The sequence below is a fragment of the Gigantopelta aegis genome, chromosome 4, assembly GCF_016097555.1.
Source record: "Gigantopelta aegis isolate Gae_Host chromosome 4, Gae_host_genome, whole genome shotgun sequence".
Lineage (NCBI taxonomy): Eukaryota > Metazoa > Mollusca > Gastropoda > Neomphalida > Peltospiridae > Gigantopelta > Gigantopelta aegis.
In genome coordinates this window covers 104,337,478-104,350,753 of record NC_054702.1, presented here as the reverse complement: position 1 = coordinate 104,350,753, position 13,276 = coordinate 104,337,478, and the positions used below count along the sequence as shown (strand labels likewise).

General features: G+C 37.8%; 1 protein-coding gene across 1 annotated transcript; it reads right to left on the bottom strand.

The window, feature by feature from the left end:
• Positions 1-11,312: 11,312 nt before the first annotated feature.
• Positions 11,313-12,819, bottom strand: LOC121370131 (tigger transposable element-derived protein 6-like). The gene is made up of 2 exons (XM_041495238.1): positions 12,254-12,819; positions 11,313-11,865 (listed from the first exon to the last, which is right to left on the bottom strand). Exons 1-2 carry the CDS (start codon positions 12,817-12,819, stop codon positions 11,313-11,315), a joined length of 1,119 nt encoding a protein of 372 aa, XP_041351172.1.
• Positions 12,820-13,276: the final 457 nt, after the last annotated feature.

Below are 13,276 nucleotides of genomic sequence, written 5' to 3'. Positions count from 1 at the left end.
CTTAACATTAAAGAAATAAAATAAAATAATCTATAATAAAAGTAGATATGTTAATTTTATCTATTAGTTTGTGAAGGTATCTCCAGAGAATCACTGTAGAATACAGGTACTAAGTTTCAGAATTATCCAATCAAGATTTCTATTTCAATTTTACAATCTCAATACTACCAAGTGAAGACTACCAAAAGAATATGTGTATTACGTTTCAGAACAATACAATTAAAGCTTTAGGAAAAGGGATGAAATGTTCAGTGTTAAATTATTTGAAATACAAATAATTAAATAAATAAATGTTCAAACCAAATCATTTAGGTTTATAAAAATTTAATCTTTATATTATTTTTGTTGTAAATTCTATATTTAATAATAATAAAGAAAATCCACCCTAATTTCAACAAACATAATTGTAATAACAAGATTAACCAAATGACCCATATAATTAGAATAAAAAATGTGGAGGGAAATCCCATTCTGTCATGTGACCGTATCCACAAAAACGTAAACATTGTCGAAGGACACCATGGCCTATTTTCTTAAGTATGTGTTCAGCATTTATGGATTATTTTTAATGTGTGTGTGTGTGTGTGTGTGTGTGTGTGTGTGTGTGTGTGTTTTAAATGGAGGTTGAGGGGTGTGTGTGGGTGGGGGGGGGGGGGGGGGCGCAGCAGCGATGATTTTTATACACCCCCACCGCACTTTTTTGCACCTTCTTACGCCGTGCCCTGGACCCAATCACTGGCGTTGTTAGAGACTGGACCCAGACTAGACATGCCTGGACGTTGAATGAGCATAACTAATTTGTTTGAAATTTGAATCATTAACACGTGCTCTTATTAGGTACCACGGTAATTGATGACACACGAGATCGCATGACAGTACGGTAACGCGTGTGGCGATTAAACGGCTTTTATTACAAACTGCTAAATACTGTAGGCCTATAGAGGAAAATATATTGTATTATCGTAACTCCAGTCATATCATACATTGTAGGTTTATTTTCCAAAAACAACAACGTGCGATCTCAACAAAACAATCGAGGATTTCTCGATACCACATGCACGGACTACAAGTCATCACGTTTTTACCGCATGCAAAGGTGAAGGTCATCTGAAGAAGACGTGGTACAATTTTCGTTGTTGGCTATTGCTTAGGCCTAGTACCCAGAATTTGTCAATATACACGGCTGTAGCCTGTAGGAAGATACCAAAAAGTGGGGTGGTACCAAGTAACCCCTTCCCCGCTTCCTACGCCAGTAATGTATAGGCCTATCAACTGCTGAGCATGGGTAATAATTAAATAAACGGAATATTAAAGAATAACCACAAACATTAAACAGTTCACATTTATTTCAGTGTTTCAGTTAATTGGGAATAAATTAATTTGGGTGATTTTAGCATGGGTCCGTTCAATAGGCTAATAAACATTAAAACTATAAGTCCGTCCCACAGGGAACGCCTTTTTTATTACTATGAAATTTACTATAAGTTATTCATTTCTAAGCTGATTGATTTGTAAATTGCACACAAAATTAGTATTGTTTTGTTATTTCCAATACACTTTTACTTTTCTTGTTACGTCAAACAAAACTGAAACTAATAGCAAAAATCTTTTTTTATAGAATGATGGGACAGACTTTTTTTTATAATTTCAAAATTTGTCATGAAGAATATCGATAACAATAGCCCCACGTTCAGCCAGCAAACGTTTGTCTAACGTTCGTGAACTATTTGATTGGTTCTCAACGTGGCCATTTGGTTTATTGTGAAGCGCATAAACCAGTCTAGCGGACTTTTTTCCGCTCAGTCTGGTTGAACGCAGCTGACATTTAAATAGCTAATAATAATAATAATCTTTTGACAATTTTTGTCTTCTTTAGTCTTCTTTTTCTTCTAGGCATGGTTTAGCCTATTTTGAAAAAAAAATTGCCTTGGGATTCTTTTTCGGCTATTTACGGTTTTTTTCGTAAATGTACGACGTTAAAACTTTCGGCAATTTACGGTGGAGTTTTTCCCCCGTAATGCTGTACGTTTCAACCGTAATTTATCATTTGTTACGTTCGATGTGCAGTTATAATACATGACCAAGAAACTGTATACAAACACTACCGAGGAACATCGAATTCGTGCATGTTTAATGTTTTAAAATAAAAGTTAGGGTTATACAAGTTTAAAAAAAAAAAAAAACATACACAAAAGGGGCACCACGGCAGGTAATTAAAAGGGCACGGTTATTCATAGCCGTAAAGTAAGTGGTATTTTTGAGGCATCACGGCTAAGGCACAAGGCAGTACGGCAAATGCCGTGGAGCCGTCGTGAATTTCGAAGCCTGTGGATGGATGGATGAATGGGATGGATGGATGAATGGGATGGATGGGATGGATGAATGGATGGGATGAATGGGATGGATGAATGGATGGGATGGGATGGGATGGATGGATGGATGGATGGATGGATGGATGGATGGATGGATGGATGGATGGATGGATGGATGGATGGATGGATGGATGGACGGACGGACGGACGGACGGACAAGTGGTTGGATGGATGGATGAACAGACGGTTGGTTGATTGGTTGGATGGTTGGATGGATGCATGGATGGATGCATGGTTCCTTGGATGAAAGAAAGAAAGAAAGAAGTGTTTTATTTAACGACGCACTCAACACATTTTATTTACGGTTATATGGCGTCAGACATATGGTTAAGGACCACACAGATTTTTTTAGAGGAAACCCGCTGTCGCCACATAGGCTACTCTTTTACAACAGGCAGCAAGGGATCTTTTATTTGCACTTCCCACAGGCAGGATAGCACAAACCATGGCCTTTGTTGAACCAGTTATGGATCACTGGTCGGTACAAGTGGTTTACACCTACCCATTGAGCCTTGCGGAGCACTCACTCAGGGTTTGGAGTCGGTATCTGGATTAAAAATTCCATGCCTCGACTGGGATCCGAACCCAGTACCTACCAGCCTGTAGACTGATGGCCTGCCACGACGCCACCGAGGCCGGTCGGTTCCTTGGATGATTGGATAATTGGATGGTTGGATGATTAGATGGATGAATGAGTGAATGGATGAATGGGTGGATGATTGAATGATTCGATGGTTGGATGGATGGATGGTTGGTTGGATGCATTGATGGATGGATGGATGGAATGAATGGATGGAATAAATGGATGGATGGACGGACAGACGGACGAGTGGTTGGATGGATGAATGAACAGACGGTTGGTTGGTTGGTTGGATGAATGGATGGATGCATGGATGGATGGTTCCTTGGATGATTGGATAATTGGATTGGATGGATGATTAGATGGATGAATGGGTGGATGAATGGATAATTGGATGGATGGATGATTAGATGGGTGAATGGCTGGATGGGTGAATGGGTGGATGATTGGATGATTCAATGGTTGGATGGATGGATGGATGGATGGTTGGTTGGATGCATGGATGGATGGTTCCTTGGATGATTGGATAACTGGATGGTTGGATGATTAGACGGATGAATGGGTGAATGGATGAATGGGTGGATGAATGGATGATGATTGGATGGTTGGATGGATGGATGGATGGATGGATGGATGATGCATGGATGGATAGATGCATGGATGGATGGATGGATGTATGGATGGATGCATGGATGGATGGATGCATGCATGCATGGGTGGATGGTTCCTTGGATGATTGGATAAATGGATGGCTGGATGATTAGATGGATGAATGGGTGAATGGATGAATGGATGATTCGATGGTTGGATGGATGGATGGATGGATGGATGGATGGATGAATGAATGGATGCATGGATGGATGGATGGATGGATGGATAGATGGATGAATGGATGAATGGATGGATGGATAGATGAATGGATGAATGGGTGGATGATTAGATGATCCGATGGTTGGATGGATGGTTGGTTGGATAGATGGATAGATGGATAGATGAATGGATGAATGGGTGGATGACTGGATAATTGGATGATTGGATGATTCGATGGTTGGTTGGATAGATAGATGGATGGATGGATGGATGGATGGATGAATGGGATGGATGAATGGATGGGATGGGATGGGATGGGATGGGATGGGCGGATGGACGGATGGGCGGATGGACGGATGGATGGACGGACGGACGGACGAGTAGTTGGATTGATGAACAGACGGTTGGTTGGTTGGTTGGATGGTTGGATGGATGGATGGAGGATGGATGGTTCCTTGGATGATTAGATGGTTGGATGATTAGACGGATGAATGGGTGAATGGATGAATGGGTCGATGAATGGATGATTCGATGGATGGATGGATGGGTGGATGCATGGGTGGATGCATGGGTGGATGGTTCCTTGGATGATTGGATAATTGGATGGCTGGATGATTAGATGGATGAATGGGTGAATGGATGAATGGATGATTCGATGGTTGGATGGATGGATGGATGCATGGATGGATGGTTCCTTGGATGATTGGATAATTGGATGGTTGGATTAGATGGATGAATGGGTGAATGGATGGATGGATGGATGGATGGATGTGGATGGATGGATGGATGGATGGATTGATAGATGAATGATTGGATGAATGATTGGATGATTTGATGGTTGGATGAATGGATGGATGGATGGATGGAAGAATGGGTGAATGGATGAATGGGTGGATGATTCGATGGATAGATGGATGAATGGATGGATGGATGGATGGATGGGATGGATGAATGAGATGTTATCAAATAAAGCTTTATTTCCTTTCATTTATACGTGGAAGGCATATATTTTTGTGACCAGTGACACAGACTTTATCTTTAGTCTTAAGTAATCTAATGTCAAAAACCTTCAGGGTCTAAGCCATATAACTGCCTATTTTCACCAAAACAGCCCTCTGCATTCGAAGATAATGATACATTGTGAATTGATTTTGATTCTTTGTTAAATGAGACTCGTCTTTTCCAATAGTGGATGTGTTAATTTCCTCAAGAGGACAGATAGCCTAGTATTTTCATTTACATGTATGAAGGAATCAATAAATTAAACCAGAGCTTACCAAACTGGCATTTGATAAAAAAAAAAAAAAAAAAGAGTTGTGGCTATGCTGGCTAATCAAATATAATGAAATCTCAGACTGCTATGGACTGCGTCTGTTGGCCTTTTAAGAACACTAATCAGATTGAAAAATCAACACTTTGGAAATTTGCCTGTAGAGGCCTTTCTGTGAAAAGCAATTTCGATTCCATAAAAAAAACTTACAGTATCCAATTTAGATTTTTGTTTTTGTTTTTTGTAATCTATCCCCTACAGACCCTTCTAAAACTGTATATGATATCCATATGTCTTCATTTCTGTCCATTTAACTGGTTAACCTTTTTATTAATTATCTAACCATCTGTCTATGTGCCCATTTATCCACCATTAAGCCAGCCACAATACAATCATCCACCCATCCATCTAATCATACATCCAACACAAAGTTTAATCAGCAGACACAGCCACTGCCACCACATAAGCTATTCTTATTGTCATTTAACCACAAAGGGTCATTAATATGTATATTAGTGAAAGATATTGCCAAAATGTTTGTATTACAATATACTGCAATACAGGGGCCTGCAATACAAATCATTACATATTGTGAAGACCAATTCTTAACACAGGCCTTGAATTTGGCAAGTAAATTGGTTTAGACTGATAGAGATTGTTGTAAAAGCATTACAGCCAGAAGGGCAAGATGGCAAACTTCAACAGTCTTAATGAAACACAACAGCACCCATTCAAAATAAACAGGCAGTATGAGTGTACTGCTAAATCAATACATGTCCCCTACCTGACCCAACAATTCAAAAGCCTGTCAAAAGTGAGTAAATCACCATGAAAGTACATGATAAAGCAAATTACAAAATTTCACCTCAATATCTTCAGGCACTGCAAAACAATAGTCTGGGGAAAACATTTTCCATATCTCCTAAGTTCAAGGGCCATAACTCTATCAACAAAGAGTACTGGTGAGGTACATGATATGCCTATCAGGAGTTTGATGGAAAACCATATCTATATTAATGAATATTTTACAGATATGATTCAATTATAATTATGTGAAATGTTTGCAATGGGATGGATGAACAGTTTGTTTTGGACCAACCACCAATCCCAAGTTGTTCCTGCATGTGGTTTCATGGTCCTGTATGCATCTGAATGTGCAAGATATGATTTGGACACGTATTTACTGTCATGTGCAGTAGACCATGAAAAGTAGGTCATAGAGACCTAGTAATAGTACATGACACACTGCCATCCCAAGTTGTTCCTACATGTGAGGTATGATGGTCCTGTATGCATCTGTAAGCAAGATATGGTCAGAACAAGGATTTACAGTTATGTGCAGTAACCGTGAGAAGTAGGACACAGTGACCTAGTAATAGTATGCAACAAAAACGCCATCTCATGTTGTTCCTACATGTGAGGTTTGATGGTTCTGTATGCATCTGTATTGAAGATATGGTCCATACAAGAAAAAAGGTACCGACGGACAATGCCATACCATAATATGACCCATCATTGATGGCCATATAAAAATTGGTAAATTGCCCTGAAAGTTAAACTTGATCTGTAATAGTACATGATATACACAAAATTTCAGCTGAATATCTCATGGCATTCTAAAAAAAAAAAAAAAAGATTGAGAAAACTATATCTGTGATAGCTGGACGAACGGACGGACATAAGGACAGAAGAACAGACAGACAGGATGGTGATGAAACTTATAGTCCTCTCCAGTTGGACCGGTAGGGGACTAATAAGCGTGAAGTTTCATGTTTTTGCAATAAAACATATTTCAGGAGTCATGTTCCAGTATGATGACCAATTACTAGCATGCAAAATAACGTACAGCCAGTTTGGCCACAAGACTGTTTAATTTTTGAGGCATTGAAGCAAATGGCTAGGGCATTGTGGTAATTTTCCTCATGGCCACCATTAAATTCGATCCCTGCTAACAACATTCCTGGGACACCAACATTTGGGATAACCAACATAATCAAATGAATTCTTTTAATGCCCAGCTGGGGAATAGCGACATCTCTTACAAAACTGATATTTTAACCTTTCAAACTGACAAACATCTTCACTATGCATCTGGTATTACCTATATATTTATTGTATTCAGGTTATGTTGGTTTTTAATTCAAAGGCTGTCAACAAAATATCAGTTGTAGACTTTAAAAAAAAAAAAATTTAACATCTTTATTCATGATTAAAAAGAAACCCCAGTGGTATATGAGCATGTAAAAGTAGAGAGGAGAAACACGTACATAAAGAGAGGGAGACAGACAGGCAAGATAGAAACAGATACAGTGGGTTTTTTTTTTTTTTTTTTTTCTTTTCTTTTCTGAGTGAGTGAGAGTGAAAATGTGTGAGTGTGCGTATAGGTGTGTGTAGGTGTATAGGTGTTTGTGAGTGTGTGAGTGTGAGTGTGAGTGTGAGTGTGAGTGTGAGTGTGAGAGAGAGAGAGAGAGAGAGAGAGAGAGAGAGAGAGAGAGAGAGAGAGAGAGAGAGAGAAAGAGAGAGAGTATAGTGTCTCTAATTCATTGGCAACTGATCAGTTGATGCAAGCCGACTGATTATCAATTACAAACTTCCATCGGAGTTTCAGCATTAACCTAAACATATACTATGAAATCACTTTTATTTGTGGTGGTTTAATTTTCATGTAATTTGTGGACTAGAACAGTCAACGAATTTAACAACAATGAAAATAAAATCTATGATACATTTTTGATCCACAAATTTAGGTACCCAACAAAATGTATATTTTAGCAAAACAATGAAAATTTAAGCCTATGAAAATAAAAGATTTTACAGTACCTCCATACCACAGGGTTCGAAATTAAGAATTTGTCTCACACAGGAACCTTTTAAAAAAAATTATGTGTGAAACAGCTCACCAATGGCAATTTTAACCCTGCCTATGGCAATTTTTTTTAAAGTGTCTTTTGCTATTAATAAACATGACTGAAATGTTATTTTCCTACATATACTGATACTCTGGGTGGTTTCTTTGGTTGCAATCAATATTATCTGGTAATATTTATATGCTCACTCATTTCTTTCCATCAGTATATAATTAAATTTCCGTTACCTTCATTACAACATAACGTCATCCCATTGGTCTAGATGTAGCAACGCGAGTTTGTTCATTACACGATAAACATAAAAACATACGTCATCAGAGAATGTCATATCTGATGACATAATTTTATATGGGCAAGTTGTCTTATTGAGTATTATTGTTTATGGACAAAAAAATCATTCAAAATAAAGTATGAAAAAAACAAAACAAAACTGTTTTATTTAACGACGCACTCAACACATTTTATTTACGGTTATATGGTGTCAGACATATGGTTACGGACCACACAGATTTTGAGAGGAAACCCACTGTCGCCACTTCATGGGCTACTCTTTCCGATTAGCAGCAAGGGATCTTTTATTTGTGCTTCCCACAGGCAGGATAACACAAACCATGGCCTTTGTTGAACCAGTTATGGATCACTGGTCAGTGCAAGTGGTTTACGCCTACCCATTGAGCCGTGTGGAGCACTCACTCAGGGTTTGGAGTCGGTATCTGGATTAAAAATCCCATGCCTCGACTGGGATCCGAACCCAGTACCTACCGGCCTGTAGACCGATGGCCTAACCACGATGCCACCGAGGCCAGTAATAAAGTATGAAGTGTTAGTGTTATTATTAGCAAGTATGATTCAAGTTTAATTATAAGTACTGTCTGTTATTTCTTTTTCATTCATCTGGGTATGAACAAAAAAAATAATCTGCAAACTTATGTAATAAAGTTTGTTTTCTTTAATGGCACCACTAAAGCACATTAATTTATTGGCTATTGGGCGTCAAACATTTGCTATTTTGCTGTATGTAGATATATTTCAAATGAACAAATGTTAAATACTGGAAGATAATGTACACCAAGTGTATACGTTTTGACTTCATTAAAGGGACAGACCCTAGTTTCAACACATGAAAATTAACACTAAGTTTAGTTAATCTACAAACCTGTAACACATTTGGATGAAGTTACAATTTAGTGAAACACGAGTCTGTGACTTTGAAATGGTGAAATACCCTCTAAAAATAGACTAAAACTCAACTCCATAACTGTTACTTCTCAGACGCACGTGCTTTTTTTAAAATATGAGAAATGAATGTTGTGATATTAAAACACCAGGATGACCAAAAAACTTTGAAGGTATGGAAATTAATAATCTAAACCATAAGTAAAGTATGATTTCAGTTAACAAAAACGGCTCTAATAGTGAAAAATATGCCTTAGTGTTTAAAAACTTGGGTATGTCCCTTTAAGGAGCTTTATCAATCAGTGATTCAAAAGTGTCGTCGGTGACGCTCCTGTCCTACAGCATCAACAGAAATCAGCATGAGAATTTAATTTATATTTTATGGGTGTAGATCTTTCACCTCCCATCCCAATCTTATAATTCTGAAACAATTCTTACAATATTAATTTTAAAAGAGAAGGTTCACTCCAACATGTCAGCACGTGTAATTGAATTGTATCTAATTCTGTTACTAACCACTAACTTGATCGACAGTAATCAATGATTCACATCACTTTGTAAACAAATTATGCAATTGTCAATTACTTCCACAAGGGAAGTCAAATCAAATTAAGAGACTTGCACAATGTATGAATAATTAAATTAACGTAGGATTATCAAATTACAATCTTTGGTAAACCAGTTGTTGTGCATTGGCTAGAACAAGAAATCATCCACCTGTCTGACCAGAATCTACCAAATTGTGCCAGAAAATGAAATGTCAGAAAATGTTTCAATTGAAATCTTTTGAATTACTCAGGTGTCTAATATCAGGGATTTAGATCTTATTAACAGTGACACAGCATGTGGGTTTTTGTTCGGAGTACAACACTGTTTTTAAAGAAAGAAAAAAGATTGTTTTGTTTAACGACATCACTAGAGCACATTGGTTAATTAATCATCAGCTATTGAATGTCAAACATTTGGTTATCAGAGGAAGTTGCTAATGTGTTTTAATAACCACTAAATGCACCAATGAAAGAAATTTTAAAACAATAGCATAAATTTTATTTTACATATACAGTGGGTTCCGCGTAATTGCATAGTCTCTGTGCAAATAGACTACACGTCAATTACCCGATCTAGTCATTTACGCGAAAGGCTGTAACTGGTCTCCTCAGTTGATACTGCACATTACGGCAATCTCGTAAAATAGCCCGATCACATATGTATACACTGGCTACACATCTTCGTTCCATTTAATACTAAACTGGTATTCGTTGCATCGGAACGAAGTAGTGTAAACAGTGTACATTTGGCCAGGCTATTTTGCAAGATTACGCTCTGCTTAAACGTTCCACTTTTTTTTCTTTTTGTCTTTGTACATTACACTCTGCTTAAACGCTACTTTTTTTCTTTTTTTGCACATTACGGCAATCTCGTAAAATAGCCCGGTCATGTATGTATACACTGGCTACACCACTTCGTTCCGTTTAATACTAAACTGGTATCCGTTGCCCCGAAACAAATAGTGTAAACAGTATACATTTGACCGGGCTATTTTGTAAGATTACGCTCTGCTTAAACGTTCCACTTTCTTTTCTTTTTTTTCTTTGCACATTACACTCTGCTTAAACGTTACATTTTTTTTTGTGGCACATTATGGCCATCTCGTAAAATAGCCCGGTCATGTATGTATACACTGGCTACACCAGTTTAATACTAAACTGGTATCCGTTGCCCCAGAACGAAGTAGTGTAAACAGTGTACATTTGACCGGGCTATTTTGCAAGATTACGGTCATATTGTCACGGACCAGTGACAAAGTAATTTTATTTGTCCCTAAATAAAAGAATATGTTATCTGTATGACTGTTTTTCATTTTTCCTTCATACATTTGTTACGGTACACGAGAACATTTCTGTTTCACAGAAATGAAGACCAGCTAATAATTTTTGTGACACTAAAGTCATAATTTTAAATAAAAAATTAATAATAAATATAAAAAATATAATATAATATAATGTCCCATTCAAGTTAACGATAAAAAATAAATAACGAAAACAACTGATTTTAAATGTGTTCAATTTAATGAAGCACTAATAACTTCAGACACATGGTTAAACATAAATAAAACAAACAATTTCTTTTGCATTTAGCCAATTCATTAATATTAAATTAGAACAAACAGTAAATATTACTAAATTATAATGTCAGGTTTCACATTTGTAATGTTCACTTTCGTGTAGTCATTATCTTCACGGAATCCAGTTAATGTGTTCTGTGATTTTGGTCTGCCAGCGGTTATTAGCAGCGGTAGCTTCACACATGTCTTCAAGTTTATACAATAACTCAAAGTGATCACAGTTACTTTCACCAAAGTATCTTCGCAGTGTGGATAGAGCACTCCTTGCTTCACCCGCTGTCACTGGTAAAACGAACTCCTCGTCGTCATTGTCACTGTCGTCACTAGCCGTTTTCTGTTGTGGAGGACGAAACTTGCTGCATATTTCCTCATCTGTCGGCATAGTGTAGCATTCAAGCTGTTCATCTTTGTTCACATACTCTGTGAATTCCTCATCGGTCATTCCAGGTAGAGGGTTAATTTCTTCGTGTTCATCACTAGTTGTCGTTTCAGGTGTGGTGAATCCCCCTTTCCTGTAACAGTTTCTGATGGTAGTTTCTGTCACCGCTTTCCAGGATCTTGCCAGTTGTATGGTGTCAAGAATCGTCAGTTTTTTTACAAGTTCATTGGCTGTTATATCGGTGTCTCGGTCAATGTCGTCGATGATTTTCTTTACTACATGCCGTCTGTAGTGGCCTTCAAATTTTGGATTATTCCCTGATCACATGGCTGTAATACCGATGTTGTTCTAGGCGGCAGGAAAACCAATTCAACGTTGTCCAGTCTGTCGGCGCTGTCAGCTGGGTGGGCAGCACAGTTGTCTACTAACAGCAACACCTTTCTCTGCTGAGCTGCCATATCCCTGTTGAATCCTTTCATCCATTCTCTCAAAATCTCTCCAGTCATCCATGCACTATGGTTGTTTCTGTACACTACAGGTAGACTTTTCACTCCCTTAAAACACCTTGGGTCCTTGTTTTTTCCTATTACAAGTAATTTACGCTTATAATTCTCCGACATGTTGCATGCCACCAGCACTGTAACTCTCTCCATTTGCTTCTTACTACCGCTGACCGTTTTTTTGTTAATGTTCCATCTGGTAATGCTCTGTAATACACGCCGGTTTCATCGGCGTTGTAGATGTCATCAGGTGCGTATTTCTGCAGCAATCCGGGTAACACAGTTGTTGTCCAGTTATCAGCGGCATTGATGTCGGCATCTTTCTTTTCACCATGTAACTTCTTGTATACTATGTTGTTTGTTTTCTTCCATCTTGACAACCACCCCGTGGTTAGATTGAAATCTTCTTTATCAAGGTGTTTAGCGAGATCTTTGGCTTTCTCTGCTAAGATAGGCCCAGACAGTGGGATATCTTTTACTCGAGCTTGTTCAAACCAATCTGTTAGGGCACCCTCGACGTCAGCTGCCTTTCCGGACTTTTGTCGTTTTCTCGCCGGATTGGCATTTGACTCGAACATTGATCTGATGTTCTCTCGTTTGGCGGAAATTCTGCAAATTTGGGACTGGGAACAACCCAATTTCTTTGCAACTTCAGTCTGAGAGATCTTTTGGTCCAAAAGTTTAACTGCTTCATATTTGTCTCCTAGTGAAAGATCGCATCTCTTGCGTTTCATAGCCATTTCTCCGATTGAATAATTGTGCATTCCATGTGTCCATACTTAAAAGTAAAAGCCATAAAGAGGCCCTTGTGAAAATGAGTTGTTTTACTAATTAGGCCCTAATCAGTTGATTGCTCATTAATACCCGTAGTCATTTTCAAAGAAACAACTATTTTTCTTTTGTCACTTTATTTTATTTAAAGTATACTTGTAATACAAAATTACCATCCCAGCTCTTTGATCGTTGACAGCTCAGTCGCTAAATAAACCTCTTCTCTAGTAATCTTTTAATGATTTTAGCAACCAGCGGTAAACATTAATTGATCTCACATTCACAGCTTCTCACAACAAACTTCAAGAGAATTATTTTATTTGCCGATAATCCCTTTATTATGTATCTATTAGCTAAAATAAACAACAATAAAAACAGTTATCCCACACAAGAAAATTTGTGAATGGACTAAACAATTAACCAGCA

Bases quoted from the DNA above. Each gene is read 5' to 3' on its own strand.
- LOC121370131 (XM_041495238.1), bottom strand. From the start codon at position 12,819: ATGGCTATGAAACGCAAGAGATGCGATCTTTCACTAGGAGACAAATAT. The intron at 11,866-12,253 runs GTCAGCGGTAGT...AGGCCACTACAG, and splicing joins GGAACATTAACAAAAAAACG to ACGGCATGTAGTAAAGAAAA.